A 14,712-nucleotide genomic window follows, 5' to 3' on the forward strand; every position below is an offset into this window, starting at 1 on the left:
ATGAGGACCAATTTCTTGGATTATAAAGGACTTTAAGGGGCCATTGCTGTACAACTATGGAAGAGTTTACATTTAAAGCCTATCAACTGCACATGGACATTGCTGTTTTATACATTAACCTGGCACCATCAATCAAGACTACTTTAAAACCTAAAATTGACTAAATAAAAATGTGTGTCCACCATGAGATATACAAGGGTGTATATTTCCTGTACTGAAATACATACCACCTCTTGCCTTATACAGGTCAAACACAACCTGGACTGTGCATGTACCTAAGGACAATATTGCCATGTAGAATGCAATCTGTCGAATGATAGTTTTTGTGAATATCCTTTCAGAAGTGGATGCCTTGATGCCAGTGAAAGGCTATTGAGGCAAGAAATTGTAGCTACCTTTCCCTTCCTTGAATCAAACCCAATTACTTACCACCTTTGTGAGTATACACTACTAAAACTAAATAGTAATAATGTAAAATGTTAACTAACGCTTGCTGAACAGCGGTGTATGACCCTTGTGGGTTTAGCGCATAGTTTTTATTGTAGTAATAATAACACTTTCTGAGGATCAAGGTGAAGATACAAACTGGTGAAGGCATGTGGAAGTTAATTTTTATATTTAATGTGAATCAGCTTAAGTTTGCACTGTGAATACCTACAAGCACTTGATCTGGAAAAACCAAGCACTGTATGACTTGTGGGTTTAGTGCTTAGTTTATGATTATAATAATAATCTGGAGAAAGCTTTTCTCACTGATGAAACAGTAACCACCTGCCCTCCAAGGAAAGATTAAACAAAAAAAGTGTAGATGACTATGAGACTAGTCTACAACTTAAAATCAAACTGGCATAAATGTACATTATAACTTAAAATCTCTTTTTTATGTTATTAAGAAATTACAATTTGTTCAATTAAACTGAGCAGTTTAAAGAAATAAAACAATAATCCTAGAGCACAAAACTGGAGTGCAGAATAAAATTGGTACACAAATCTGCTTAATCCGTTATCATTAGTAGAGCACAGTATCCCGTAATGAAATTCTCATTTCAGACATTCAATAACTTGTCAAGAGTGTACTTCACTTTCAACAGAAAAGTCACAATATTTTCAAAATACACTAAGATTTTTTCCATGAGCTCATTGAAATTCAATTAATTTCCAAACTGAACATGAAGGAAATCCATTAAACCAAAAAAAAAAAACAAAAAAAAAAACAATCCCTGTGGTAACTGAAAACAAAAGAAAGCATGTTTGGTTATGCTAAATACCATGGTGTTTATTTGCATGAATCATATACTGCCTCTACATTCAGTGATTTGCACCACCTGCCTACTTCACACATTAATGTTTGGATTAGATACCTAAGGATAAGCCAGAATGACAAGGCTGTAAAGTGATAATCATACCAGATGTCTGTTCATCATAATGCTGATCTGGAGTAGACTCTTTTTCATTATTGGCTGAATCCTCACTGGGATTATGCAAACCAAAATCTGTACACATAGATTCCATGGGTACATCCCCATTAGTTGTTGACTGCCTGGCAGATGCTGCTTCTGCATCAATCACCTCAATCTGTTTTTCCTTTGGATTACAGACTGGAGTTTCTTTTTGGAAGGATGTGCTTGAGGAACCTTCTGAAGGAATACCTCCATCTGATATGGCAAGTTCGAATAAGTCCAGAGAGTCATTGTTCTGACTTCTAGTGTGGCTTGCATTAATTCTCTGTGCATCATTAGTTGATACTGACTGAGTATCATGTAATTCAGGAAGTTTTGGTTCCTGGTGAGGTTCATGCTGCTCCTCATGTACACATTCATTTATGTCTTGAGGCAGATCTTGCTGCGTGTCCTGTGGCATACTTGTGTGGAGAGTCTGGGATAAATATTTTTGTGCTTCAATACCTTGAGCTATTTTCTGTTTCACTTGTTCTTCACCTTGTACACACATGGAGAACATCTCCCTCATGAGGGGATCATGCAGAGTTGACAGTTCCACAGTCAGCATAGCACAGTTTACTGGAAAAGATTAAGTAAGTTTTTATTCAGGCAAAGGTACACATCATACATAGCAGTATATGTGTTGATGGTAATGTTATATACTACTCATATTCTGTAAAAGATGGTAATGTTATATACTACTCATATTCTGTAAAAGATGGTAAATGTTAAATACTGATATTAAGAATAGCCCACTAATTCAACATTAATATTATATTATTAATAATGCATAATACTAAGAGAAGCCTACTTGCTTAACATTATTTTTAAGTTGTAAATTTTGAAAAAAAAAACAAACAGTATCTGAAAGGATACTGTTATGGTTTTTCAGAGTAGTGTAACAACTTACTGAATCAAAAGATGCAGCCAGTGCTACAAACATTAGAAAATTTAAAAAAGTAATATAAATGGCCGAAGACTAAGTTAGTTTATTCAGGTATACACAAATACAGTTACACAGATAATCATAAATAGCAGCATATGTGTAGAGAACCCAGGATAACCCAAAACAGTCACACAGTCATGACAAAAAAGTCTTGACACCACAAGAATGGTTCAGTTCTTGCAGCTACAAATAGTGTGTGATTACACCAGGTAATATATGTACTGACCTCTCTGTTGGTAAAGTTTGTGTTCAGCAATTCTAATTTGTCTGACAGTGTCGTCGAGGCTGTAGAGAGCCTTCTCAGTGGTGTCTGGTGTCATATCTGAGTTACCCTGCACAAGCACGTCATCGTCCTCTCCCTGACACTCAGTCATTTTTTTTTTGTCCTGCAAAGAAATGGTGTGTTAAATTCTAAGCCCATGAGCTGCAACTCATAGAGGTTGTATATCACCTATAGACCACTATGCAAAAATACATCTCTTGGTGAATACCTTCAGTATTAAAAAAAATCGCCATGAAGATACATAGTTGACACTTTATAATGTACAATGAGTATTTTAAAAATAAAAAAAAACATGCAATGCATAACCAATAAAACAAACAACCCAAGAAACCTAACAAAACTGACCTAACCAACTCTATTTATAATAAATAAATAAATAAATAAATAAATAAATATATATATATATATATATATATATATATATATATATATATATATATATATATATATATATATATATATATATATATATACATTATATTATTTCCACACACTGGTAGTCTCCCACCAAGGAAAGGTGACCCGACAAAAAACACTTGCACCATCATTCACACTAACACTGTCTTGTCATAGGCGCACAAATACGACAGTACAGATGTCCTTCTGAACAGCAAATATCCTCACTCTAATACATCCAGGGTAACAAGTAATTCAGATAAGATAGTGTGACCAGCCGGGGATCGAACCCGGATCAGCCTCCAGGGAAGCTGAACCCCAGACACCTCAGCACACACATATTCATGGGAGAGTGCTAAACCTGTACGGGGCATACAGCACCTGGAGGAATGGGGAGCAACTGAGTGAAAGGGTCGATCCAAGGAACGGAAGGACAAGGCCCAATTCCTTGGATCAAGAGCAATTAACCAGCCATCTCAAGATTTCATAAAAATAATTACGAATTCCAGCGCTGTAGCACACTAATAATAACTTCAACAACAGTTACAACAATAGTTACACTCAACTAACAAGTTCTAAACTTCCTTTCACAGGGAAAATGTCAAAAAAAAGTATAGAAAAAAATTCGCCAGATCTTCACTCGCTGTCAACAGTCACTTGTTCTTCCCATCATTCTAAAATAAACTTTTTTTTTAACTGATTTTTTTTCTTTACCCTAAAATTCTAGTAGAATAATTAACCATGTATTCTTCGGAATTTAAGAAAAACGTAATTAATGCTAAATTCAATTAATTCATAAGTTTTCAGTCGAAACATTCATAATTGTCTTATATTATTATTATTATTATTATTATTATTATTATTATTATTATTATTATTATTATTATTATTATTATTATTATTATTATTATTATTATTATTATTATAATTAATGTTATTAATATTATGACACATTCACAAAAGTGCTAAACCCGTACTACCTATGAATAATTACGGTCATCAATCTTACGTTCTTTATCTCTTCTTAAAATAAATTCCTCTATAATAAAGATAACTTTATTGCCTAAGGTAGACACAGTAGAGTTACACTAGCGGGTTAACAATAATATTTTTGTTATAGAGAAATATTCTATTCCTGGGACTCTCATTATATCCCTGGAACTCTCATTTTATCCCTGGGACTCTCATTCTATCCCTGGGACTCTCATTCTATCCCTGGGACTCTCATTCTATCTCTGGGACTCTCATTCTATCTCTAGGACTCTCATTCTATCCCTGGGACTCTCATTCTATCTCTGGGACTCTCATTCTATCCCTGGAACTCTCATTCTATCCCTGGGTCTCTCATTCTATCTCTGGGACTCTCATTCTATCCCTGGAACTCTCATTCTATCCCTGGGACTCTCATTCTATCCCTGGGACTCTCATTCTATCCCTGGGACTCTCATTCTATCCCTGGGACTCTCATTCTATCCCTGGGATTCTCATTCTATCCCTGGGACTCTCATTCTGCAAGTGCTATGGATCTCATCACACATTGGATTACTCCTTCATGATAAAGTTGATATGTTAGCCAAGAAGAGTACCCAGAAGGAGAATGTAGAATATAACTTTGGTATAACTGTGTCTAGCATTAGGAATAATATTAGGAGAGAAGTAAATAATGAAAATGATTGTTATAGGAATGCAGTTAGAAGCCTGAGTAGATCTATAACTCACTATGATAACATGAACGTAGATAAGTATGTTTATGGAGCAACTTGCAATGTGAACACTGACTGATGTTGTAGTGGCCAGGCTTAGGCTTGGTTACAAGTACTGACTGATATTGTAGTGGCCAGGCTTAGGCTTGGTTACAAGTACTGACTGATGTTGTAGTGGCCAGGCTTAGGCTTGGTTACAAGTATTGACTGATGTTGTAGTGGCCAGGCTTAGGCTTGGTTACAAGTACTGACTGATGTTGTAGTGGCCAGGCTTAGGCTTGGTTACAAGTACTGACTGATGTTGTAGTGGCCAGGCTTAGGCTTGGTTACAAGTACTGACTGATGTTGTAGTGGCCAGGCTTAGGCTTGGTTACAAGTATTGACTGATGTTGTAGTGGCCAGGCTTAGGCTTACCTCCTGGAGTTTACCTAGAGTTACTCCTGGAGTTTACCTGGAGAGAGTTTCGGGGGTCAATGCCCCCGCGGCCCGGTCTGTGACCAGGCCTCCTGGTGGATCAGCGCCTGATCAACCAGGCTGTTGCTGCTGGCTGCACGCAAACCAACGTACGAGCCACAGCCCGGCTGATCAGGAACTGACTTTAGGTGCTTGTCCAGTGCCAGCTTGAAGACTGCCAGGGGTCTGTTGGTAATCCCCCTTATGTGTGCTGGGAGGCAGTTGAACAGTCTCGGGCCCCTGACACTTATTGTATGGTCTCTTAACGTGCTAGTGACACCCCTGCTTTTCATTGGGGGGATGGTGCATCGTCTGCCAAGTCTTTTGCTTTCGTAGTGAGTGATTTTCGTGTGCAAGTTCGGTACTAGTCCCTCTAGGATTTTCCAGGTGTATATAATCATGTATCTCTCCCTCCTGCGTTCCAGGGAATACAGGTTTAGAAACCTCAAGCGCTCCCAGTAATTGAGGTGTTTTATCTCCGTTATGCGCGCGTGAAAGTTCTCTGTACATTTTCTAGGTCGGCAATTTCACCTGCCTTGAAAGGTGCTGTTAGAGTGCAGCAATATTCCAGCCTAGATAGAACAAGTGACCTGAAGAGTGTCATCATGGGCTTGGCCTCCCTAGTTTTGAAGGTTCTCATTATCCATCCTGTCATTTTTCTAGCAGATGCGATTGATACAATGTTATGGTCCTTGAAGGTGAGATCCTCCGACATAATCACTCCCAGGTCTTTGACGTTGGTGTTTCGCTCTATTTTGTGGCCAGAATTTGTTTTGTACTCTGATGAAGATTTAATTTCCTCATGTTTACCATATCTGAGTAATTTAAATTTCTCATCGTTGAACTTCATATTGTTTTCTGCAGCCCACTGAAAGATTTGGTTGATGTCCGCCTGGAGCCTTGCAGTGTCTGCAATGGAAGACACTGTCATGCAGATTCGGGTGTCATCTGCAAAGGAAGACACGGTGCTGTGGCTGACATCCTTGTCTATGTCAGATATGAGGATGAGGAACAAGATGGGAGCTAGTACTGTGCCTTGTGGAACAGAGCTTTTCACCGTAGCTGCCTCGGACTTTACTCTGTTGACGACTACTCTCTGTGTTCTGTTAGTGAGGAAATTATAGATCCATCGACCGACTTTTCCTGTTATTCCTTTAGCGCGCATTTTGTGCGCTATTACGCCATGGTCACACTTGTCGAAGGCTTTTGCAAAGTCTGTATATATTACATCTGCATTCTTTTTGTCTTCTAGTGCATTTAGGACCTTGTCGTAGTGATCCAGTAGTTGAGACAGACAGGAGCGACCTGTTCTAAACCCATGTTGCCCTGGGTTGTGTAACTGATGGGTTTCTAGATGGGTGGTGATCTTGCTTCTTAGGACCCTTTCAAAGATTTTTATGATATGGGATGTTAGTGCTATTGGTCTGTAGTTCTTTGCTGTTGCTTTACTGCCCCCTTTGTGGAGTGGGGCTATGTCTGTTGTTTTTAGTAACTGAGGGACGACCCCCGTGTCCATGCTCCCTCTCCATAGGATGGAAAAGGCTCGTGATAGGGGCTTCTTGCAGTTCTTGATGAACACAGAGTTCCATGAGTCTGGCCCTGGGGCAGAGTGCATGGGCATGTCATTTATCGCCTGTTCGAAGTCATTTGGCGTCAGGATAACATCGGATAGGCTTGTGTTAATCAAATTTTGTGGCTCTCTCATAAAAAATTCATTTTGATCTTCGACTCTCAGTCTGGTTAGCGGCTTGCTAAAAACTGAGTCATATTGGGACTTGAGTAGCTCACTCATTTCCTTGCTGTCATCTGTGTAGGACCCATCTTGTTTAAGTAGGGGCCCAATACTGGGCGTTGTTCTCGATTTTGATTTGGCATAGGAGAAGAAATACTTTGGGTTTCTTTCGATTTCATTTATAGCTTTTAGTTCTTCCCGCGATTCCTGACTCCTAAAGGATTCTTTTAGCTTTCTCTGACCAGTGTCTCCCTGCGCATTTCAGATATATTGACCTCTTTTAGCCGCTCTGTTATTCTTTTCCGTCGCCTGTAAAGGGAGCGCCTGTCTCTTTCTATTTTACATCTACTCCTCCTTTTTCTTAGAGGAATAAGCCTTGTGCATACATCGAGTCCACCGAGTTAATCTGTTCTAGGCATAAGTTTGGGTCTGTGTTGCTTAGTATATCTTCCCAGCTTATATCGGTTAGGACTTGGTTTACTTGGTCCCACTTTATGTTTTTGTTATTGAAGTTGAATTTGGTGAATGCTCCCTCGTGACTAGTCTCATTTTGTCGGTCTGGGGCTCCTCGCATACATGTCTGAACCTCAATTATGTTGTGATCTGAGTATATTGTTTTTGATATGGTGACATTTCTTATCAGATCATCATTGTTAGTGAAAATGAGGTCTAGTGTATTCTCCAGTCTAGTAGGCTCTATTATTTGCTGGTTTAAATTGAATTTTGTGCAGAGATTTAAAAGCTCGTGTGAGTGTGAGTTTTCATCAGAGCTGCCTCCTGGTGTTATTTCTGCAACAATATTATTTGCTATATTCCTCCATTTTAGGTGCCTTAAGTTGAAATCCCCCAGGAGCAAGATGTTGGGTGCAGGAGCTGGAAGATTTTCCAGACAGTGGTCAATTTTTAACAGCTGTTCCTGGAATTGCTGGGATGTTGCATCCGGAGGCTTGTAGACTACCACAATGACTAGGTTTTGGTTCTCGACCTTTACTGCTAAAACTTCCACTACATCGTTTGAGGCATTAAGCAGTTCTGTGCAAACAAGTGACTCTGCAATGTACAGGCCAACCCCCCCCTTTTGCCTGTTCACTCTGTCACATCTGTATAGGTTGTAACCTGGGATCCATATTTCATTGTCCAAGTGATCCTTTATGTGGGTCTCAGTGAAAGCCGCGAACATTGCCTTTGCCTCTGCAAGCAGTCCACGGATGAAAGGTATTTTGTTGTTTGTTGCTGGCTTTAGACCCTGTATATTTGCAAAGAAGAATGTTATCGGACTGGTGGTATTGTTGGTACTGGGGGGGGATTTTTTTTCCGGCATTAGTATCTGTATCTGTTGGTTTGGAGTGGAGGCCATCGACTGTGGTTCCACTCCAGGAATGACTGGATTTGGTGTACGATTTCTGCCATTTCCTGCCAGTTTTTTTTCCTTCCTGGCACTAAAAAACCTGTCCCTCTTGAGTGGCTGTGGCTACCCAGGTTTTCCCATGGCCTGGATGTTTTGTATCTTTTTGTCCCCTTTAGATGGTATGCCTGGCAATTTAAGTTATAGCACAGTCTTTCCTGTACTGAAGAGGTACACATTTCAGGGTGAAAAAGCTTACAGGAAGGGAGTTTGCATTTTCCTGTTGTCATATGGGCATGGCATTTTCTAGGGTGGTCATAGTTGCACGTCCCATCTGTTTTTCCAGATTTCCCATGCCAGCAGATACCAAGTGCATAGTATGTGCACAGGCTTGGTTTCCGCTTGCCTTGGGTTTCTGTGACTGTATTCCCTGTTGGTGCATGTTTCCCTGTCTTACTTCTATCCTCCCTAGCACCAACAATGGAGCTCCCACCAGTTGTTTTTGGTAATTTATCCTCACTATTGCTAGTGGAGTCCTCTTGTTTGCTATTTCCTGCGGTATTTCTTGTTTGCAATATTGGTTTTATCTTATCTTTGACTACACTTGTTTCCCTACTATGGCTCCTGTCCCCTATGAGGTCATTTATATGTATTCCTTCCTGCGTATAATTCCCGACTACCTGGACAAAATCTCCAGCTTCACCATTACTGTCTCCCAGGACAGTATCTCCAGCTTCACCATTTCTGTCTCCCAGGACAGCACCTCCAGCTTCACCATTACTGTCTCCCAGGACAGTATCTCCAGCTTCACCATTTCTGTCTCCCAGGACAGCACCTCCAGCTTCACCATTACTGTCTCCCAGGACAGCACTATCAGCCCCACATTTACTGACTACCAGGACTTCATCTCCAGCGTTACAGTTTCTGACTACATGGCCAGTATCAAGGGCAGTACCATTCAGCCCAGACTTTTTATGTTCCCATCTGTTGTAGAAAGCTTCCAGGTTTTCTATGAAAGCAGCTTTGATGTTGTCCTCTTTTAATACCCTTGTGATTTTAGTCCACAGATTTTCCTCATTTGGGCATACCCAGAAACACTTCTCTGTTTTAATACTGCTTGTAGCTAGTTCTGGGATATCTGCACAAGGGGCGTGACACCAATTTCCACAAAAATGACTGACTGACTGATGTTGTAGTGGCCAGGCTTAGGCTTGGTTACAAGTACTGACTGATGTTGTAGTGGCCAGGCTTAGGCTTGGTTACAAGTACTGACTGATGTTGTAGTGGCCAGGCTTAGGCTTGGTTACAAGTACTGACTGATGTTGTAGTGGCCAGGCTTAGGCTTGGTTACAAGTACTGACTGGTGTTGTAGTGGCCAGGCTTAGGCTTGGTTACAAGTACTGACTGATGTTGTAGTGGCCAGGCTTAGGCTTGGTTACAAGTACTTCTGGCAGTTTGGGAGACACACAGATAATGATCAAACTAAATGTAAATTATGGGATCAGGCATATGGTCACTCTCTTGAACACTATGTGCTTAATTGTCCACTTATTGAGGAATACAGAGACAGACAGTATAATAACCTATGTGACATGTCAAGATATCTTATTAATGAAAATAAGATACCAGATATACTAAGCAAATTTCCTAAATTTGCTTGAAACAGATAAGTGAACTATAGATATGTAGATATAAATCCATATGTATTCCTGTTAACCCTTTGGGGCCTATTTCCTAGGCCTTTTGTGTATCCATATGCTCTCGCGCTACCGTCCACAGGATGGATATGGGGTGCACAATAAACTAGCCGCTTCGGTGGCAAAATCTAAATCTTAATCTATCCCTGGAACTCTCATTCTATCCCTGGGACTCTCATTCTATCCCTGGGACTCTCATTCTATCCCAGGGACTCTCATTATATCCCTGGGACTCTCATTCTATCCCTGGGACTCTCATTCTATCTCTGGGACTCTCATTCTATCCCTGGGACTCTCATCCTATCCCTGGGATTCTCATTCTATCCCTGGGACTCTCATTCTATCCCTGGGACTCTCATTCTATCCCTGGGACTCTCATTCTATCCCAGGGACTCTCATTATATCCCTGGGACTCTCATTATATCCCTGGAACTCTCATTCTATCCCTGGGACTCTCATTCTATCCCTGGGACTCTCATTCTATCCCTGGGACTCTCATTCTATCCCTGGGACTCTCATTCTATCCCTGGGACTCTCATTCTATCCCTGGGACTCTCATTCTATCTCTGGGACTCTCATTCTATCCCTGGGACTCTCATTCTATCACTGGGACTCTCATTCTATCTCTGGGACTCTCATTCTATCCCTGGGACTCTCACTCTATCTCTGGGACTCTCATTCTATCCCTGGGACTCTCATTCTATCCCTGGAACTCTCATTCTATCCCTGGGACTCTCATTCTATCCCTGGGACTCTCATTCTATCCCAGGGACTCTCATTATATCCCTGGGACTCTCATTCTATCCCTGGGACTCTCATTCTATCCCTGGGACTTTCATTCTATCCCTGGGACTCTCATTCTATCTCTGGGACTCTCATTCTATCCCTGTGACTCTCATTCTATCCCTGGGATTCTCATTCTATCCCTGGGACTCTCATTCTATCTCTGGGACTCTCATTCTATCCCTGGGACTCTCATTCTATCCCAGGGACTCTCATTATATCCCTGGGACTCTCATTCTATCCCTGGGACTCTCATTCTATCCCTGGGACTCTCATTCTATCCCTGGGACTCTCATTCTATCCCTGGGACTCTCATTCTATCTCTGGGACTCTCATTCTATCTCTGGGACTCATATCCTATCTGTGGATTCCTCAAAGTCTCTCCTTCTTACTTCTACTAGTGGTCTTCCCATCCTGCTCCTCCTCCAGACCTTCCCACCTTACCATTGGCAGTATTTAAGATTACATTCTTATACTTTAGCTTCACATTGTTCCAGACTATGTATGGCGTTGTACATTTCTCCAGGCTGAGGGACTGACCACCTCAAACACTGATGCCTCCAATTTATTCTATTCTGTATTTGACTGAAGAAGCCTATCGCGTGGGCGAAACGTTTCAGTCAACGACTGTGATGCCCAACTGTTGCATATGTGTCTTTTTCTTCAATGATGGTAATGTTCAAACTACCCTCAAGGATCCCAATGGAAATAAGTCACCTTGTCTGACCTTTTATGGGGTTATCTTAGGTAATTTACAATATGTATGATAATTCTACTTATGTGTACTTGTGTCTAAACAAATATACTTAACCTGCCAGTCAACACAGGGGTGCCACAAGGCAGGGTATTTGGCCCTCTGCTTTTTCTTACCAACGTTAATAACATCTCCAATGTTTTATAGAAATTTAAACCAAATCTTCATGCAGACAATAAAACTTTTGTTATCTCAAAGACGGAATCTTTTGGGCTCCAAAATACAGTTAATGATGAGTTGGTAAAGATATCAGCTGGGATGATGGTACACTCACACTCTGTGGAAACACAGACACAAATGTGTTATCTCATCCTTTATTGATTGAAGATTGAGACGCTAATGCAATATATGGAAATCTTTATTAAAGAAACGTTTCGCCACACAGTGGCTTCATCAGTTCATACAAAGGAGAATAGTGAGGAACAGGAGGAGTTTGAGGTAGTCAGTCCCTCAGCCTTGACTCCAGGGTGAGGGACTGATAAATAATACATATATGTAAAGGACAGATAGCTGACGCATGCAGCTATCTCTCAGAAAATATCTAAGATGCTATTATGTGCTATAAACATCATTACACAGCCTTCACTACCAGGTAATCTGACCTTGATTCACTTTTGGTATCAGTGCCTGGGGATCTGCAAGAACAGATCACTTCAAGAGGGATACTCTCCCAGTATATACATCAAGAGGGATACTCTCCCAGTATATACATCAAGAGGGATACTCTCCCAGTATATACATCAAGAGGGATACTCTCTCAGTATATACATCAAGAGGGATACTCTCTCAGTATATACATCAAGAGGGATACTCTCTCAGTATATACATCAAGAGGGATACTCTCAGTATATACATCAAGAGGGATACTCTCCCAGTATATACTTCAAGAGGAATACTCTCCCAGTATATACATCAAGAAGGATACACTCCCAGTATATATACAAACTGATAGTTAAGTAACATCGTGAGGTCAGTGTCAGACATGTTAAGCTCAGGTCTTGGACTAGATGTGAGCAGGTCAGTGTCAGACATGTTAAGCTCAGGTCTTGGACTAGATGTGAGCAGGTCAGTGCCAAACATGACCATCATTGGCACGGGGCCAAATATAATCAAGCAAGATCACCAGGTACACTCTGTCATTTATATTTGTACACCGTGGAATGTACAAGGTTAAACCTGTTATAATACCACCTTCGTTCATTATAATCACGAGCCAATGCAAGATATGCAGTCACCTCCCCCAGGATGCCACCCACGACAGGAGACCATCACCCAGGTACTTATTTACTGCTACGTAAACAGGGACAACAAGTGTGAGGTAATACCCCAGACATCTATTCACTGCTACGTAAGTAGGTGTAACGAGTATGTGGAAACTAACACCCAGGTACCTATTTACTGTTATGTAAGCAGGTGCAACAAGTGTATGAAAACTAGCATCCAGGTACCTATTTACTATTAGGTAAGCAGGTGCAACAAGTGTGTGAAAATTAGCGCCTAGATACCTATTTACTGTTACGTAATCAGGTACAAAAAGTATGTGGAAACTAGCATCTAGGTACTTATTTACTGTTATGTAAGCAGGTGCAACATGTGGAAACTAGCACCTACGTACCTATTTACTAATGAATCACTTAAATTGAAGAGGTGGGGGGGGGAGTTGACACTTGCTGAAAGCTCTTGATCCAAGGTACTGGGGCTGCCCCTTCCCTTCCTCGGGTCAAACTGTCTCACCCCAATGAATATAATAATAATAATTTAGCGGCAGGTGGACAGAGGCAGCTGGTGCAGCGAGGCTGTTTCGCCCCGCCCGGTGATCGAACCCAGATCCTCTCGGTTGTGAGACGAACACTCTACCTTCCCTTCAAGGGTGAGCCTTGATGCTATTTAAGGTCTAGTGATCCCCTGCCTGAGTTCAAACCTAATTACTTCCCATTTCTAAGGCGCTAAACAGCAACAACAACAATTATAAGAATAATAATGATAATAATAATGATAATAATAATGATAATAATAACTGGCAGACAGCATACATAGTTCCTTTGTATAAGAGTGAAAGAAGTGAAAAAAATAGTGTTATAATTATGGGGTAATTAAGTACAGAAGGTGAAGTGTAAGGTAGAGTTATTATTGAAGGAATTATAGGCAAGGGAGAGAGTATAACTGGAGAGGAAGAAGGAGGTTTTAGGAAGTGTAGGGGATGTGTGGAACAAGTGTGTACACTGCTGCATCATGTAAGTATACCATACTTACATACAGGTTGGGAATATGGTCCAGCACAAGGCCTGGTCTCAGACCGGACCTCGGGGGCGTTGACCCCCGAAACCCTCTCCAGGTATACTCCAGGTTGCATGTATGGTTGAATAATAAGCATATGATATGGTGGATGGAATATGGTGTAGGTTGTTGAAAGTATTTCTTTTGCATTCTTTATACCTGGAGTCTACCTAGAGGGTATTCCGGGGGTCAACGCCCCCGGTGAATCAGGGCTTGCTCATCCAGGCTGTTACTGCTGGCAGCACGTAGTCGGCATATTTTAGCAAAAAAAAAAAATGTCTGAGAATCTCTCTATTCTCAAAAGTCGAAATATGCAATAAAATCACGATTTAATACAATTTTCTATATATATATTGTAATATTTTACACATTTTTAAGAAAATCATATGAAACATATATTAAGATCTATAAGAATTTTATCTGTTTGAGAGAGGGGAAAATTTCCCAGTAAATGTATGAGAGAGGGGAGAATTTCCCAGTAAATGTATGAGAGAGGGGAGAATTTCCCAGTAAATGTATGAGAGAGGGGAGAATTTCCCAGTAAATGTATGAGAGAGGGGAGAATTTCCCAGTAAATGTATGAGAGAGGGGAGAATTTCCCAGAGAGAGAGAGAGGAGAAAAAGACTGAAAAATCATTTTTTGCAACAATATTACCTGGTAATCACCGCTATAAACAATGTGTGTGTACATTAATATACACAGACGGCTCCAAGCATCTTGGTGTAAAACAAATCCTAACTTATTTAAGTCACTTATGTCCGAATCTACGGTACAGGTTGGCGGCTCCTCTCGTGTACCAACAACCACCTCACAACTCACAGCTGTACAACGAAAAGACAGGAAAGTACAGTCATGTACATGATAAGTAAGCTGACAATCGTGTCGCAAATAACTTATTGTCAT

The 14,712-nt window shown here is 40.7% G+C and overlaps 1 protein-coding gene across 3 annotated transcripts; it reads right to left on the minus strand.

Annotated features, from left to right (window-relative positions):
• Positions 1-1,250: 1,250 nt before the first annotated feature.
• On the minus strand, positions 1,251-14,622 carry LOC128699640 (uncharacterized). 3 transcript variants are annotated; one of them, XM_070099334.1, is made up of 3 exons: positions 14,464-14,622; positions 2,612-2,771; positions 1,251-2,018 (listed from the first exon to the last, which is right to left on the minus strand). In XM_070099334.1, exons 1-3 carry the CDS (start codon positions 14,497-14,499, stop codon positions 1,354-1,356), a joined length of 861 nt encoding a protein of 286 aa, XP_069955435.1. In that variant the 5' UTR covers positions 14,500-14,622; the 3' UTR covers positions 1,251-1,353. The 3 variants fall into 3 exon arrangements, with proteins under 3 accessions (XP_069955435.1, XP_053648355.1, XP_053648354.1); XM_053792380.2 differs by lacking the exon at positions 14,464-14,622 and adding an exon at positions 3,635-3,732; XM_053792379.2 differs by lacking the exon at positions 14,464-14,622 and adding an exon at positions 3,624-3,710.
• Positions 14,623-14,712: the final 90 nt, after the last annotated feature.

Source organism: Cherax quadricarinatus, chromosome 67, assembly GCF_038502225.1.
Source record: "Cherax quadricarinatus isolate ZL_2023a chromosome 67, ASM3850222v1, whole genome shotgun sequence".
Lineage (NCBI taxonomy): Eukaryota > Metazoa > Arthropoda > Malacostraca > Decapoda > Parastacidae > Cherax > Cherax quadricarinatus.